The following is a 17,264-nucleotide window of genomic DNA, read 5'->3' as shown; positions in this document are numbered from 1 at the left end:
TACTTAATACAAAAGGTATATCCGGGGCGTCGACTTTCCGTCATTGCTGGGATCATCAACATGCTCATTGCTGCATGGGCCGAAGCCCAAGAAACCCCGTGGCAATTGGGGAGGTACCATACCCTTATCATGGACCACAAATGTATCCTTTTACTTGAGGAACATCTCCCCCCCGTTTCGCGGTGCTCTTGTGCGGTCCAGATGATCTAGCCCAAGTAGGACATCGTCTTCTATGGTGCCCCCCTCATCAAAAAGTACGTCCTCTGCTTCAATATTAGCGAATCGTGTCTCACAGGTCTTGCGACGACATTCATACCGTCATTAATATAGTTTGGTTTCTGATAACGTCGTATAATAGCGAACTTGATCTTCTCGAAAGCCTTCCCTTTGATGCCCGTTCGCTTCTCCAGTCGTTTCTTCGTCTCGGAGAATGCCTCGCCCTAAATCGAATCAGTATTGCTCTTCATGTAGGGGGTAGCATACGTACCTCCTTAAGAAGGAATTTGAATGGAACTCCATGGACGCGGCTAGGGTCGTTCTGAAAATGAATAACCTTGATGAAGTCTCTTTCTTCTGCGTCTATTTCTTCCTCTGGAATCCTTTCGGCAATCACATCTGCGTAGTCATTGATACTGATTACGGGGTAGTTGGGAGGGAGTTCTCGGAAAAACTTGTGGTGGTGAATCTCATAAACTCTGATACGACCGTCTTCCCGTTCGTCGTTGATTTGGGCCTTCTTTGCAAAAGCTTGAACAAGGTCCTCAATATGCCCTTGCTTGTTCACCAAGACATCAAATGTTTCCTGTAAAATTCTGGTGAGAAATATTCCGAAAATGCTGCTAGACAGAACTTACGGCTTTCGTGATCCCTTCACTCAACCAGGTCACCTTGACATTCTTCTTAGTATCGAGCTCTGCGAGGCTCATGTCCAATACTTCGAAGAAAAGCGAGTTAGGCTTTGTCTGCATGCTCTGCTGTTGGGTGTAGTTGTAGCCACTCGGATTGAGTATGACGCCTAAAGTTTGGCTGACTGCCCTTCTCACGGCTGCTTTGGGACTTCCCGTCGAGGCATTGGCTGTGAAGAATCGGATATGGGTGGGATCTATTCCTAATTGCTCGCCCACTCGTTCGGAAAGTTGATCATAGGTGATCTTGGTGCTGAGAGTAAGAATGAAGCTCTGATAATTCGCCTTCTCGCATCGTGGATGAGGATCGAAGCGAACTTCTCTTTTGTTGCATAGAAAGTCGTAGAAGCCCTTAGCATCTTCATATCGGTCCCATCGCTTGGAGATTTCCTCAGAGCTCTTATCTCCAAGGCGAGGAATCTTCCCAAGAATTTCACCCGACTTACGATCAGTGATCTTTTGGAAACATACAATATCGCCATCTTGAAGCTCAGCAGCTTTTAAGGATTGCTTTGCCTTGAGGCTATCGATCATGGATGGCTTGATCTCCTCCCACATGGCTAATTGCTCTCCCGCCGCAAGTTTGTCGCCCCACCCCATCTTCTTTGCGATTATGGGTACAAGTTCTTCGACCTTTTTCTCTTTGCTGACGTATATGTGACCAACACCTTCAAGTGTTTGCCTCTCTGCATCGAAATGTTTCAGGAATAGGAGGATCAAGTCATTCTTGACAATGACGCCATTAGCATTGCCTTGGTAGGTGGGCCAAATAGCCTCGCCTTCGGCATCGACTTCTTCCGCAACCTCTGCCCATACTCGAAGTGCGTAGTCTCGTGTAGTGGTAGCCATCCGTTGGTAAGTCTCATCTATTGTTGGCCTCGGGTCCATGATCGGCTGATCGGGTCGGGTCGTCTTGTTTTGGCGGTTGACCATAATCCATAAGCGTATTTTTCTAGGATCCTCGCCAAGATCTTGACCAATCTGTGCCGTCAGTTCCTCAATAGTGGTTTGCTTTTTTGTGCGGTAGAACTTGGGGGCTGCAGGGTCGTCTGCGGGATTAGCGTCAAAATTTGTGAGATCAGTGCCTCCGTGGTGCTTGAATGTCTCCTCCGTAATTACTTTGACGGGAAGATAAAGATGCTGTTCTTCACGTTCCCTCTTCTTCGCCTCGCGAGCCGCCGCCTCCTCATCCAATCGCTTTTCTACACGAAACAATTAGTACAACTTATGGTTCAAAAGAATCAATGGACACATACGCAGGTGAGATGGGCAATCTTCTTTCTTGACTGGCGTTAGGACCTGGTCTAGACGAGATTCCCGAATATACACCAACATGTACGCACTCATTTGTCGCATGATCGGTGTCTTCTTCTGAAGGCCTGCACGAGACTGCACGAGCGAAGCCGGGTATTCGCCCCCATAGTTATCCTCAAGCGTCTCCCTCATGGTCGCCTTTGTGACTTTGTCGTCATCGAACTTGTAGAACCAACCATCCTTATTGGGCTTCAGATATGCGTAGTAATGGCCCGCATTCAAGTCTCCGCTATGCACAAGAACGCCATGCAGTTTGTATATCCATGGCTCAGACTTATCGGCATCTTGGTCTAGGTAAGGCGACACATCAAGAAACTCGGGGAATTCGAAGCGATCATTGATCTTCATCATAGTATCGCGTTGAATGTCGTACTCAAATCTCTTCAGATGCAAATGTAGGACTTCTGGGAAGCTCTTGAAGATTACACCCTTGCGAGCATCCTGGTACTTGAACTCCTCACCTGCCCAATACTTGTTGTCGCCGTCGAGCGTCTCCTGCTGGATGTAGTCTTTGAAGCTCTCCTCAAGATTCGGAATCCCTCTAACATTGAGTTGAATATCCCAGAAATCTTCAATTCGGCTAGACTCATACTCAACGTCGATGCAAGATACATACGTCTTTATCTTGCCGCTAAGCATACGAGGAAGGGCGTCTTCAGCAGCGGTACCCTTCATTCTCTCTTCCATGCGCTCAATGAGTTTTCGTGACAGTTCCTGCACATCTTGCTGCTCAAAAATATGCCGTGTATCCCAGCCAAAAGACTTCGTGAGCTCGTTAGTGCCCACGGCCGAGTTTGATATCTGAAGCTGATAAAACAACCTCTGGAGTGTGTAGGCACTGTTGGTTATGCTCTCGTCTTCTGCCGTGGGGATTTCGTAAACGGCCTATGATTTGTCAGCTCAGTTTCTCTTGTAGGGCTCTTATATGCGAATTGGTCCTTTATAGAGGGGTATAATATAGTCTAACCTTTCGAAAAGCATTGGTGAAATATAAGGACTGGAGTAAGGAGTTGAGGTAACAGGTAGCACCCTGGTTCTTGAGACCAACATAACCAGTTTCTTTCTTGGAGTCGTAGTTATTAAAGTTGTGCCATAGCACACCGGTCTCATCTTCGACTACTCTTACGTATGCGGTGATGTTGACAGCGTCATTTTCAACAAGGGGCCTACCCGAGTTGTCCCATGGCTGCTGAAACATCTTCCTAAGTTCGAGGAATCGCGTGAAGCCCCAATCGCTTTCTTCTTTCGTAAAACGATGATGTGCAGTATGGTGGCAGAATAGAGCAGGATCGTTAATATTCCACATTACCAGTCCGAACTGTACGCAACAGCTCCAATCATCGGGTATGCTGCTTGAATCCTGGAAGCCATGCTCGAGGTATATTGATGACTGGTCGACATTATTGCCAAATGGGAAGAGAAGAATTCGCCTGTATAGTTAGGTTAGTAGGCCCCTTCAAAAATACAAGATTGGGTGTATGTGTGTGCTTGCCATGGAAATCCACCAGCTTCGAATATTGGACCGTGTTCCTTTTTGGAGAGGGCCCTCCAGTTTTCCACTGTCCAGGTATTGACGGCATCTTCCAAAGTCTTAGGTTCATCTAGGAGGGGTGGTAGAACGGTTTCTTTCATAGCATCAACTAGATTGAAACAATATTGTCAGCAAATGTCTTGACCGGAAGTATCTCATGCACGTCATTCGAGGTCGCACGCACAATCGTTGGCCAAAATGGCATTCTCGGGATTATCAGCATCATTATCTAGTTGGTCTGGGTTGATTTCCGCGATCTGGTCTTTCTCGCTCGGGGCCGACTGAATGACCATCTCATCCTGTGTGTCCACCATCATGTCGTTGGGTGAGTGGATTTCGGAATCGTAGCTCTAGTGTGCGAGAAGAGGACGAGGATTAGCAAAGTTCTGCTGAAGGCGAAGGCGAAGGCAATAAGAAGAGGTAAAGTTCAAAAAGAAAATTAGGTGGAATCAATGTTTACAGTAGTAGAATTAGGTTGGATTGTGAAGTTCTGTCGAACAGATAGGTAGGTTTGATAGGTAGGTAGAGAAACAGTTGAACAAGGTAAACGTAGACAGCGCACGAATCAGGAAGGATTGATTCAATAAAGAGCGACCATCGCGTGGCGTTTCTTTGGCTTTAGGCACTTCAGTGCAAGCAGCGAAAGAGCAGATCATGAAACAGATAGACTTACCATGATTGCCAGGCAAGGAAGTATAGTAGCAACTATGTCGAATTGTCTGGGTTGCCGACTGGCAGGTTCGCGGTGCCGTACGTTCCTCCCCAACGGCAGCGATCAGAAAAAAAATTATGTAGTCAAGATCCAGCTGCACTCGGCGGGGTTATAAATGGTGGATGGAGAAGGCAAAGGTGGAGGGAGATGATAGTTACAGCTCAGCAGTTGAGTTAAGTAAAAGGGTGTTCAAAGCTATCAATAGCTTAAGAGGATGACGTTTGTGAGAAAATGCGACTAGGCGCAGTTTTTGAGAATGATAGAGGTGGATAGGCAGAAAGAAGAAAAATAGAGGGTGAGTGAAGCTTCAGGAATTGCTTCATTGAATGACAAGGTCGAAAGGCGCTAGGTGGTGTAGAAAGTGGGCTGTGACACAGTCGGATCCATACGTGTACATGTAGTCTTCTCTCAGTGCGGTAGTCTCGTATGTACCTGCTTAGGATAACATTTGATTGTAGGTAGTAGTACTACTATTGTATGTAGGGTAGAAGGCAGAACAGACATACATATGGTGCAGTGGGGAGGAGGGCGGGTCTCTACCGCTACTACTACTAGTAACATCAATGACTGAACATTGAAGGTCTGGTACATTATACCGTACATACATATTGCATACATGTAGTAGTGTAATACGGTTTACCAAATATCTGCTACCTACTAGGTACTAGGTTAGTGGATTGTACAATACTTGAAGTCAACTGTAACAACGGATCATTTGAAACTTAACGCTTAAAGGGATGCCCGCCAGTGGAATCCAAGATCTTTCAAGCTCAAATGTTCTTTCCACACTGAACATTAAATCCACAGGACCTACCTAACCTAGTACATATGTACATATCGATACCTTAGTGCCCATTCATGCTAGGCATACATCCACCAATAACAAGTACAACGCAAATATATGCTACATATAATATAATCTGTCAACACTAATGATTGAAGATAGTCAAACGTACATTACCTAGTATGTACTTATTAAGAAGCCTTCTTCCCCTCTGGTTATTTTGTTTGTTATATCAGTACTAATTGATTGAAACCTTGATGTGTGTGTCCAACATGAGCACTACCTAGTAGACTATCTACATAATACGTCCTAGTTATCTGTTAGGTACCAGAAAAAATATGTGGTGATTAAAATAAGCCCCGCCCCCCCAATTGGGGATGACGTTGCTGCTTACACAATTTAGCCCAAAACATCAACTTGAATTTGTGTGCTTGAAGTTCTTCACCAGGTAATGTAGTACATAGGTACTGTGGCTTTTTTGTAAGACAACTTGAACTTCAATGTTGATACTAGGCACCGTTAAGTCTTATGTTTTAACTTAGAAGTACATATGCATATGATAGTAGGTAGTTAGTTGCAAAACCCTTCTGCTTCATTGATTCAAGTTCTTTTTCATTAGATTCCAAACACGTGCAGAAAGAAAGAAAAGAAGATTAATTAATGGTTATTAGTATCAACCTAGTGCAGCTTAGCTTAGTGTACTGAGCCCAGGAAAGGTTCAAATGTTGTTAATTGTTGTTAATTAGTTATTACGGAATACGTAATAAAAAGAATTCAAGGTCGCGAATCTAACAATGACCGTATTGGGGAAATGTGGGGTATACGGTAAAGCCCAACCTTAGTAAATAACTTGAAGAGTCACAGACCACCGTCACAAACTACAGTGTCATTGTTACAGTCACAATTGAATTGTAACCGTTCTAGCGAAACCGGAATATTTGAGCTCCTCATGACAATCTGCGGAAGCGAGTTCTAACTCAATCCCGATTCTCACAAACAATTATTTGCTCTTTCTCTTCTACTCCTCCCTTTTTTTGTTTTTTTCTCTCTCCTTTTCGTCTCTTCTTCTCCTTTCAATTTGTAATAATCATCACTTTGGCATGGAATCGTCGGCATGTTACCATTCGCGGTGCAAAATGCCACCAAGACCTTCCGGTTGACTACCCACCCAAAAGCTTCAATAGCTTCAATAGCTTCAATAGACACATCTCGGGCCCTTACTCATTTACCAGTAACAGCTTCGAGAACCATAATCAAACTTCAAACCAACCCCGGTAGTAGTAATTGTAGACGATGGACACATTCCACTAAATGGAGACCGGTGCAGGTTCTAGATGAGTATGATAGCTTAATTCTACTGCCACCTACCTAGGGTTGCGTAAAATGCGCATTATAAAGTAAAGTGCGCGTATTATTCATAACCCCTGTAAAATGCGTATTATACCGTATTATTCAAAAGTGGGTCACGTGACCACCCTAACCTAATACACTTAGTAGATACCTACATACAATAAGGCTTTACACTCTGAAATAATATGGAAGATTTACAGGATTTGAAGCTAAAGAATATGGACATTTTTGCCATTTTCCCTATGCAATGGGGCGCCGATTTGATCATGCTCTTCGAGCACATTATGATCAAAGTCCAACGCAATCTTCAAAGCTTAGTTCAGCCGGATCACTTAAACGACATACATGTATCGAGATTTGCGCGCCTTAAATACCTGTAAAATTAGGTAATATCACCAAATTTTGGTGCAAATTTTACTCCACTTATGTACCGATCCACTTTTCCATTTCGGACCCACTGCATTTTATAATAAAATGCAATATTATATTTGAATAATACGCGAATAATACGTTTGAATAATACATTCCGCAACCCTACACCTACCTACTTATCTGTTCTATGATATGTCGTGTGACTGACAGTAGCTCGTCTTTATGTATCTAGATGGGTAGCCAAGGAAGCTCGCCCGATCAGCTTGCGACAATTGATGGTGTTTGGCCGATCACTGACTGAAGGACGGCTGATCAGCTCTGCGAACTATGTACGGACCGAGCTGCCCACGCGGATCGCCCACCGCATTCGCGATATGCAGCGCTTGCCCTACGTCGTCGTCACGAACCCGCATATCAGCGATGTGTACGAGCTCTACTATACCGCCTTCGACACCTTTCGGCGCATTAAGGAGGTCAAGACCCTCGAGGACAATGAACACCTATGCAAGGAAATATCCAAGATGCTGCGCGCCCATTTAACCGTAATCCCCAAGCTAGCTATGGGCATACTAGAATCTAGCGGATTGATGCCTGCTGCCGAGCTTGACCATTTCATGAATACCATACTACGATCCGTGAGTGTTGCACCACTATCCAAATCTTCCCAAAATAAGCGCCGTAGCTAATTCCAACCTAAGCGAATATCACGTAGGGTCATCGCAGAACAACACCTAGCTCTAACCGAAACCTTTAACTCCCATTGGTTCTCGCCGGGGGCCAAGCTCTCCGAATCCGAGTTCATTGGCGAGGTCTTCATCAAGTGCATGGCCAAGGACGTCATCGAGCACTGCGCCAAAGCGATCCGCGAACTTGCACAATCTGCCAATGGCCCCGACGCTAAGGTCCCTAAGATTAACATCAACGGCCACCTAGACGCCTCCTTCCCCTACATCCTAAGCCACCTGGAGTACATCATCGGGGAGCTCCTACGCAACTCAGTCCAGGCCGTCATCGAAAAGCACCAGGCAAACTGCAAGGACAACGACTCGGAGCCGCCCCCCATCGAGATCACCGTCTGCGAAGCGCAACAGCACGTCATCATCCGCATCTCAGACCGAGGCGGCGGCATCCCGCGCGACGTCCTACCGTACCTGTGGTCCTACGGCAAAGGCCCCCTCAAGAACCAGCGCCTCGAGAACCTCGGCCAAGTCCCCCTCATGGCCGCCACGCTACAGGAGCTCCGCGTCGACGACAAGAAGAAGCACCTAGCCGGGCTCCAGGACGAGCGGACCGGCCACGACAGCTCCCTCTCCTCTTTGTCTACCCGCCCGCCCAACCTACGGCTCGGCATGGGCCTGCCCCTGAGCAGAGTGTACGCCGAGTACTGGGCTGGAAGCCTGGAGCTGCACAGCCTCGAGGGGTACGGCGTGGACGCCTTCCTGCAGATCTCCAAGCTGGGGAATAAGAACGAACAGTTGGCCACGAGAGCAGCGATGGATGCCGTCTAGTGAACGAATTGCTCCAGCTGCATGCTTTGTGTGTATTTAGACTCGGATGCGTTACATATGGACTTGAAAGGTGGGTTTTCATGTCTAGCGTCGTCGCAAGGAGCCACGTGCTTGATTGATTCGGAGTGTAATTATAGAAGGATACATGATTAGAAACAAAAGGGGGGAAAGAGCACAATGCTACACAGGGTGTCGTTTCACTGGTATCATAGAAACTTGTGATTACATCGTTAAACTAAACCTAACTGATCGGTAGAAAGAGGAGGCGCACAACGAACCCCCAAAAGGAGAATATTTTGATATCGCAGGTTTCGTCCCCAATAGGCCCATCCACACCACAAGCTCTGCCTGTCCCATCTACAAGGTGCATATGGGACGGGCAATCTGGACATTACTCATCCATCTCCACAACGCATGCAATTAACTTGTAAGCATATCCATCAACGACCCCCGTCCTGTAGAATCAGAGAGATTGCTGGAAATCCAGCAAGTCCCAACTCCATACTCCCTATTAGACGGGAAGTAAACTAGCGCTGGCAAAATTATCGATCGTTCGTTGGAGAATAGGGTATAAAAAAAGGGGGGGTATTTTAACGACGACCGCTGCGAGCGACGCTGCCTTGCATTGCCTCAAGCTCGTTTTCGAGCTGCTTGATTTGAGCATGGGTCTGCTCAAGATCCTTGTTAAGGCGGTCACGCTCAGCGATGAGCTTCTGTTCCCATTGTCGGAATCGCTGCTCCTCGATCTTGACTTGCTCAGTAAAGCGCTTGCGAAGAGCTTCCTCCTCCTCCTTGTACTTGGGGTTGTCCAGCTTGCGAGGGCGAGCCTCTCCGAACTTCCGCGTCTCCATCTGTTGAGCACGGTATGCTTCGTAGTGCAGTTCCTCAGTGGTGTGGATCAGGTCAAGCATGTGCGTGCGGATGAGGATCGAGCGCAGCTTCTTGAAGTCACAGTGCTCTTCGTTCTCAACCTCAGCGACACCCCACGAGTACTGACGGCCCTTCACGATGCGGCCATCTCCAGTCTTGACATCCTTCTCCGAGCCAATAACAGCGAAGGGCATGGCGGCCATAAGACTGCGTGCGTGCTGGGCGGCGGCCTCATCGTCTTCCTCGATCGGGGGCTGGTAGATTTTGATGCTCTGAGCCTCAACAACGGCACGAATCTATGTGACTGTTAGTATGTACAATATTTTGATATTAGGTGATTAAACACACCTTAGCCTTGAACTTGGCTAGGTCAACAGGGCTCAGAGTGTCAGCCTTGGCAATAACAGGGATCAAGTTGACTCTGGAGCACAGTCGCTTCATCACTTCGATGTCCAGAGGCTTCAGGGTGTGGCCAGTAGGTCTGATGAAGTATAGGCAGGCATGGACACGAAGGTCAATCTTGTCCTGGCGGCGGGGTTGTTGCTCCTGAAGCATGTACGACTCGTGCTGGTCATCCAAGAACTCGATAATGGGCATCCAAGAATCTCGGTTGTTGACATAGTCACCAAAACCTGGGGTATCAATGACAGTTAGGCGGACTAAGAGGGGAAACAGTTAGTAAAAAGACGATAAGTTAAAGCTTGAGGGGAAATATTAGTACCTTTGAAGAACTTCTCCTCCAGTTCGGCCTTGGTGATCTCGATCTCCACAGTCTTGTCGACCTGCTTCTGATGTCGTCGCTTATGGTCGGCATAGTTCTTGATGGTGGTCGAGAAAAGGGTGTTGATGAAGGTAGTCTTGCCCAATCCAGATTCACCAGCAACCTAACGCTACAGTTAGAATTATATAGTTCTATACATAATTTACAAGATAAACAGAATGTGATCGGGTATAGTACCATAATAGTAAAGGCAGCACCCCTCTTAGCAACAATCTTGTGTCGCTGGTTTGGCAAATTGGCAATGCCAATTGGCGACGCGCTTTCAGCGGTGGCAGGAGGCATGGTGATAATAGGTATAGATTAGCAGCTGTTGGACAGACAGGCAGACAAACAATTCCTGTTTGTTAAAGTGATAAGTGAATGGGGGACCCAAAAAGTTGATCAAGTGTAGGTTAGGCCCGGACACGAGATGGTTTGGAGGATGGATGATCTTTTCAGTTGTCAAGGGAAAAGAAAATGGGTAATGGGTAATGGGGGTCGACGTTAATGTTGACAAGAAAAAGGTTCAAAAAGGTTTCGGGCTACCGTGCTTTCAGAACTTCAGGGGAAAGCAGCTGCTTTCTCTCGCCAAATTTCCCAAGGATAGCACAAATATCTTGCAAAGTGCAGGGCAACCCCGAAAGCTACAGGGATTAAACTGGTTCGTGAGTGGCCCCTTTCCCCATTTTCTACTGGTGGCTCGAGCGTCGGAACGTCCCAAGCCTTGACCGCCTTCCATCAATTAATACGGAACATGCCTACCAATGTACAAATTATAACAAATTACGAACAACTTCTAGCCTAATAAAGTTAGCCATACATTAAATCAAACAAATGGGGTGGCACTTGGACGTCGGCACTAAAACAAATGCTGTATGCTGATTGGTTATGAATCTGAAGCATTATCAAACTAGGTTAATGTAGCTCTTTTGCAGTCTGGAAAATTATTATCTTATCATAGATAAGATATGTAGAAAAAAAGTTTGGGCAAGACTTACACTACTTACACATCAAGACGAATAATCTTGACTTGCTTGTCGCAGTACGAAATTGACTTTCTTTATAAAGAATAGAACATGTCTACATACAAGATGGATCTATAGTGATACTTACAATGAAGACAGACTTTAGAGTGAGAACCTTTACCCAATTCATTATATCAAGTCTTTTAGCAAGTCTTTCGATTCAAATATACTAAACAATTCGCATAGTTTTCCAATCTCCTTGGAACTGTCTACTGCCAGGGCAATCTATTGTTCAGCCCTGATGGAACATGTTTGTTCTCACCCGTAGGCAACCGAGTCACCGTCTTCAACCTTGTAGAGTGAGTCGCATTATTATATATACCTTTATATACCTTGGCTAGCTGTATAACTAGATGTGGTGGTCTAATCATAACCTCTTAATAGCAATAAATCATATACTCTACCGTTCGCGCATAGGAAGAATATCTCGAGAATCGGTCTTTCACCACAGGGTAATCTTCTACTCTCTATCGATGACGATGGCCATGCTATCTTGACCAATGTTCCGCGACGAATATCTATCTACCATTTTTCCTTCCGATATCCTGTCACAGCTCTTGCGTTCTCCCCCTCCGGCCGCCACTTCGCTGTAGGAATAGGCCGAAAGACGGAAGTATGGCAGGTCCCATCTACTCCCGACTCGAATGCAGAGGGCGAGCTAGAGTTTGCGCCTTTTGTTCGTCATCACACCCATATGGGCCATTTTGACGATGTCCGCCATATCGAGTGGTCGGCCGATTCGCGCTTCTTTTTAACCGCCTCCAAGGATCTAACAACTCGGGTATGGAGTTTGAATGAGGAAGAGGGGTTTACCCCTACAGTCCTGTCAGGTCATAAGCAGGCTGTCATCGGAGCATGGTTCTCCAAAGATCAAGAAACTATATATACTGTCAGCAAAGATGGTGCTGTCTTTGATTGGCAATATACCAGACATCCCAATGCGCCCCCCAAGGATGGAGACGAAGATGATGCCATGGACGTTGATGGGGATGATATGCGCTGGAGAATAGTTCAAAGGCATTACTTCATGCAGAACAGTGCACATGTTAGATGTGCTTCCTTCCATCCTGAATCTAATCTCCTGGTTGCTGGCTTTTCCAATGGGATTTTCGGTCTATACGAGATGCCCGACTTCAACACCATTCACACTCTGAGCATATCACAAAACGAGATCGATTTTGTTACGATAAACAAGAGTGGGGAGTGGCTAGCTTTCGGTGCCTCCAAGTTAGGTCAACTCCTTGTCTGGGAATGGCAGTCCGAATCCTACATTTTAAAACAGCAAGGTCATTTCGACTCTATGAATTCATTAGTCTATTCTCCCGATGGGAAGAGAATTATCACCACTGCCGACGATGGAAAAATCAAAGTCTGGGACGTTGATTCTGGATTTTGTATAGTCACATTCACGGAGCATACGAGTGGTGTAACTGCATGCGAGTTCGCAAAGAAAGGCAACGTTTTATTCACCTCCAGTTTAGACGGCTCTGTACGGGCCTGGGATCTGATCCGGTACCGAAACTTTCGAACCTTCACGGCACCGAGCCGACTTTCTTTCTCTTGCATGGCCGTTGATCCCAGTGGTGAAATCGTTGCCGCAGGGTCCCTGGACTCGTTCGACGTTCACATTTGGTCTGTGCAGACTGGTCAATTGCTTGACCAGCTATCAGGCCACGAAGGCCCTGTGTGCTCTCTAGCCTTCTCGCCGGATGGCAATACCTTGTTCAGTGGAAGTTGGGATAGGACAGCCAGGATGTGGTCAATCTTCAGCCGCACGCAAACCAGCGAGCCTTTGCAATTACAAGCCGATGTCCTAGATATTGCGGTCCGTCCGGATTCTGCGCAGATTGCGATCTCTACATTGGATGGCCAATTATCGTTTTGGTCAGTATCTGATGCAGAGCAAGTCTCGGGCCTTGATGGACGGCGAGATGTGTCAGGGGGTCGCAAAGTTACTGATCGTCGGACTGCTGCCAACGTAGCTGGCACCAAAAGTTTTAATACTATACGATACAGCACCGATGGCAGTTGTCTCTTGGCAGCAGGAAACAGCAAGTACATATGCCTCTATTCTGTGAGCACTATGGTACTCTTAAAGAAGTATACTGTCAGCGTCAACCTTTCGCTGTCTGGAACGCAAGAGTTCTTGAACAGCAAGTTACTCACGGAAGCAGGGCCGGAGGGGCTCCTTGACGATGAAGCCGATCATTCGGACCGCGAAGCTCGACGTGATAAACTACTACCCGGTTCCAAGCGAGGTGGTGACCCATCTGCTAGGAAAAAGTTGCCTGAAGTGAGGGTAGCGAGCGTGGGCTTCTCGCCTGCTGGCACCTCATTCTGTGCTGCATCAACTGAAGGCCTTCTCATCTATAGCGTGGACAATGAACTCCAATTCGACCCATTCGATCTCAATATGGAAATCACGCCTGCATCCACTCTTGCTGTCCTCGAGAATGAAAAGGACTACCTTAAGGCTCTAGTTATGGCATTCCGTCTCAACGAAGCAAGCCTCATCAAGAGAGTATTCCAATCGGTTCCACATATGGATATCCCATTAATAGTGGAACACTTCCCTACTGTATATGTTGGAAGGCTTTTACGATTCGTCGCTGCTCAGACCGAGGAATCTCCCCACATTGAATTTTGTCTATTATGGATTAAATCTTTGGTAGATAAGCACGGTTCCTGGCTTACGGCAAACCGTGGCAAAGTCGACGTGGAGCTGCGGGTTGTTGCAAGAGCAATTACGAGAATGCGGAATGAGATCAAGCGACTAGCCGACGAAAACGTATACATGGTAGATTACCTACTTGGGCAAGCTAGCACGAAGAAGCCGGATACAAACGACCAAGGTCTAATCACGGATGAAGGTGATACTGCCGTTAAATTACTTGCAACAACAGATTTACAAGATCTGAAAGACCAAATGCGCGCTGAAGATGGAGCAGACGATATTGCATTTTCCGAAACTGGGTGGGTGGGCCCAGACTGATGGGCGCTGCCGTTGCATAAGAGAAAACAACTCGCAAGAGACCTTCGCATGCGGCTCAAAAGGGGGGGGGCGGACACCAGGCGGTCAGTCGGTTGAGCTGGCTTTGCACCTACACCTTCGATCCTCAAGAGGAAAGAGGTATGGCCCATCTTACAACTCAGGCAATAAGTTGTTCAGGGCAGTAGCTGGGGGTGTCCAGGAAAAGATGCAAGAAGCTGTTCTAGATACCCCTTAAATAGCATCGGTGGTCTTATGTAAGATAATATCGGACATAATTGAGTGTACCCATGGCCTATATAAACTCACTTAACGTCATGAGGGCATTCGCTGCATCATGGTACTTGATTATTTTATAAGCCAATATACATCGTTATAATGACTCGCTCTCTTGCGTTAGCTTTACTGATATCATCTACTTACCGGCTACCTACCTAGGTGGGCAGTCGACTCCAAATGTCTATGTTCCATGAAGTTTGATGCTTAAGCTAGACTCAGTATATTTCTAAGCCATAATCTTTCCGTCATGTATGTCAGATCGTACTACATGGGTCAATTTGAGGACAATATTTTGGATGTATTAACAGCTGATGTGAAACAGCGTCAGGCGACATAGTATGAGCGTTATGCGTGTGATTTCAGCTGAGTAGACGGTGAGTGTGGACGGTGAGTGCTCAATCCTATGCGTGTTAGTGCAGCATTTCAACATGGAACTAACATACATAGCTGAGATGCATGTCACCTCTTTAGGGGCTTAATGAGATTTTCTCCTTACTAAGCTTTTGAAGACTTCATACCTAATATATTCCTACGCAAGGAACTCAAAAAAACTTGGCTTCTCCCATTAAAAGAACCATACATACCAGAGAAAAGATCGAAAAATGCAAACATGGAGTATGAGAATGTTTTCCACACCATACTTCCGAGCATGAGCTCCAAAATGTCTCGCATGGTCGGCAGCTGCTCGAAACCTGACTGCGAACACCACAAAATAGTCGAGAGCATCCTAAAGCTCGCAGGACTCCGTGGGATTGATCCGTTCTACGGTCTTATAGGAGGTTGGTTAGGAATCGAGCCGTCACATCTGCTCATCGCGATTGGTGTCATCTGGGCTTTGAGCAAAGTACTCCGCCAACTGTATAACTTTCTTCGCGGCGTCGTTACCGAGCACTTCATGAGCAGTGTCCAGGTCTCTAGCCGCGATACCGCGTGCAGATATTTGCTAGATTGGCTCGACTCTCAGCCCACCATGGCTAACTCGAGACACCTGAAAGCCGAGCGTATGATTACGAAGACGGAATGGATAGAAGATGATAAGTCTCTCCTGGGCCGAGACCGTTCGGGGCGTTATATAAACTACTCTAGCATTCCGACTAGAATTGTGAGCCCAGATCAGTCATCTCCTGCTTAACCCCTGAGTTTCATTCATTCACTGACATCCTCTATAACAGAAACCCCGGTACGACCCGGCAGTAGGGAAGCACAGTTTCTGGTGGCAGGGACGGTACTACAGACTAAGGCGTAAGCAAAAGACATTATTCACCGAGCCTAGCCAAGGCCAGTCCGTTTTTCTAAACCAAGACGACATCATCATATCTTGCTTTGGCAGGAGCCCAGGTAAGAGCCCAACCCCCCAGTCTACCATTATATCTCACAACAACAAACCCCACCCCCCCTTTCCCCCCTTTCCCACTTCTCTATTTGCACTTCACATCTAACTACCGTAGAACCCATCAAGCACCTCCTCGCGCACACCCGAGAACAATGGTTCGCCGCGCGACAAAACACAACCACGATCCAGCGGCCCAGCCACAAAAAATCATCCTGGAAGACGGTCGCGGACCGGCACGCGCGGGACATCAGCACCGTGATCCTGGACGCGGCGCAGAAGCAGCGGGTCCTGGCCGACCTGAACGAGTACCTGCACCCGGACACGGCGCGGTGGTACGCGTCGCGCGGCATCTTCCTGCGGCGCGGGTATCTTTTCCACGGCCCGCCCGGCACGGGGAAGACCTCCTTGGCCTTTGCGCTCGCGGGCGTTTTCGGCCTCGGCATACACATCATCTCGCTGCTGGAGCCGAGCTTGACGGAGGAGGAGCTGTGCACGCTGTTCGCGGAGCTGCCGCGGCGGTGCATTGTTTTGCTGGAGGGTAAGTGAAGTGAAAAGCACGCCTTGCAGATATCTAAATCAAATCTACACCACAAGCATAAACGTAGCAAAAGTCAAGAAAAGGGAGAAAATAAATTTGCTAACCAGTAGTTATCCACCCCTCACAAACAGACATCGACACAGCCGGGCTCCAGCGCGCCGAAGACCCCACTCCCACTCCCAACCCCAACAACCCCGACCCCTCTTTACCCACCCATGCCCACGCCGCCGCCGCCGCCGCCACCTCTGGGGTCCAACGAACCGGGATCTCGCTCTCGGGCCTGCTAAACGCGATCGACGGCGTCGGCAGCCACGAGGGGCACCTGCTGATCCTCACCTCCAACTCGCCGGAGCAGCTGGACTCGGCGCTGATCCGTCCCGGCCGCGTTGACCTGCAGGTGAGCTTCACGAACGCGACGCGGATACAGGCGGCGGGGTTGTTCGTGAGCATGTACCAGCACTCCTCGCTCTCTTCTCCCCCCTATTCTTCACCTTCACCTGCCACTTCTTCTGCTTCTTGTTCCGAGGTGGAAGCAACGAACAAAAGCCTCACTGCCACGATCACCCCCGACACCCTCTCAGCCCTCGCCGAAGCCTTCGGCGCCAAGATACCCGAGGGCCAGTTCTCGCCCGCGCAGATCCAGGGGTACCTGCTGAACCGCAAAACGGCGCCGCGCCAGGCGCTCGAGGAGGCTGACGCGTGGGTGGACGGGGTGATGAGGCAGAAGGAGCGGAATAGTAAGGTGTTGGGGTTGGATTTCTTTTGAGTACTAGGTAGCAGTGGGATATTTGTGCCTAAGTTAGGTACCTAGTAGGTATACAGTCGATGTATAAACCTGCGATCTGGCGTTGTAAGGGGATCTATTAGAATAGAGCACAGACCGTGATGGGGTTACTAAGATCCCGACTTTCAATTTACTGTTATTGTTACTTGAGAACGGGCTGTGGATTTATACGAGTGATACGCCTGCCGAGAGTCACCATTAAAAAAGCAA

General features: G+C 47.6%; 5 protein-coding genes across 5 annotated transcripts; 3 read left to right on the top strand and 2 right to left on the bottom strand.

The window, feature by feature from the left end:
* Positions 1-150: 150 nt before the first annotated feature.
* Positions 151-4,067, bottom strand: GGS25DRAFT_514313 (cysteine proteinase; the record flags this gene model as incomplete). Its single annotated transcript, XM_049262977.1, has 8 exons — positions 151-263; positions 317-440; positions 488-802; positions 855-2,107; positions 2,162-3,104; positions 3,187-3,649; positions 3,712-3,859; positions 3,935-4,067. The coding sequence occupies 8 exons, from the start codon at positions 4,065-4,067 to the stop codon at positions 151-153; spliced, it is 3,492 nt and encodes a 1,163-aa protein (XP_049116674.1).
* Positions 4,068-7,243: 3,176 nt separating this feature from the next.
* Positions 7,244-8,476, top strand: GGS25DRAFT_521700 (alpha-ketoacid dehydrogenase kinase; the record flags this gene model as incomplete). The annotated part of the gene is made up of 2 exons (XM_049264096.1): positions 7,244-7,603; positions 7,667-8,476. The coding sequence occupies 2 exons, from the start codon at positions 7,244-7,246 to the stop codon at positions 8,474-8,476; spliced, it is 1,170 nt and encodes a 389-aa protein (XP_049116673.1).
* Positions 8,477-9,066: 590 nt separating this feature from the next.
* GGS25DRAFT_521699 (Septin-domain-containing protein) lies at positions 9,067-10,409 on the bottom strand (the record flags this gene model as incomplete). The annotated part of the gene is made up of 4 exons (XM_049264095.1): positions 9,067-9,642; positions 9,695-10,005; positions 10,068-10,230; positions 10,305-10,409. The coding sequence occupies 4 exons, from the start codon at positions 10,407-10,409 to the stop codon at positions 9,067-9,069; spliced, it is 1,155 nt and encodes a 384-aa protein (XP_049116672.1).
* Positions 10,410-11,078: 669 nt separating this feature from the next.
* GGS25DRAFT_490665 (WD40-repeat-containing domain protein) lies at positions 11,079-14,502 on the top strand. The gene is made up of 3 exons (XM_049261017.1): positions 11,079-11,238; positions 11,318-11,430; positions 11,516-14,502. The coding sequence occupies exons 1-3, from the start codon at positions 11,221-11,223 to the stop codon at positions 14,121-14,123; spliced, it is 2,739 nt and encodes a 912-aa protein (XP_049116671.1). The 5' UTR covers positions 11,079-11,220; the 3' UTR covers positions 14,124-14,502.
* A 216-nt stretch (positions 14,503-14,718) lies between these two features.
* On the top strand, positions 14,719-17,264 carry GGS25DRAFT_281001 (P-loop containing nucleoside triphosphate hydrolase protein). The gene is made up of 5 exons (XM_049257466.1): positions 14,719-14,773; positions 14,909-15,501; positions 15,572-15,737; positions 15,848-16,270; positions 16,402-17,264. The coding sequence occupies exons 2-5, from the start codon at positions 15,010-15,012 to the stop codon at positions 17,034-17,036; spliced, it is 1,716 nt and encodes a 571-aa protein (XP_049116670.1). The 5' UTR covers positions 14,719-14,773; positions 14,909-15,009; the 3' UTR covers positions 17,037-17,264.

The sequence above is a fragment of the Hypoxylon fragiforme genome (assembly GCF_022984875.1).
Source record: "Hypoxylon fragiforme strain CBS 206.31 chromosome Unknown GGS25scaffold_5, whole genome shotgun sequence".
Taxonomy (NCBI): domain Eukaryota; kingdom Fungi; phylum Ascomycota; class Sordariomycetes; order Xylariales; family Hypoxylaceae; genus Hypoxylon; species Hypoxylon fragiforme.
The sequence above is the reverse complement of the archived record's forward strand: the minus strand, read 5'-3'. Positions and strand labels throughout refer to the sequence as shown.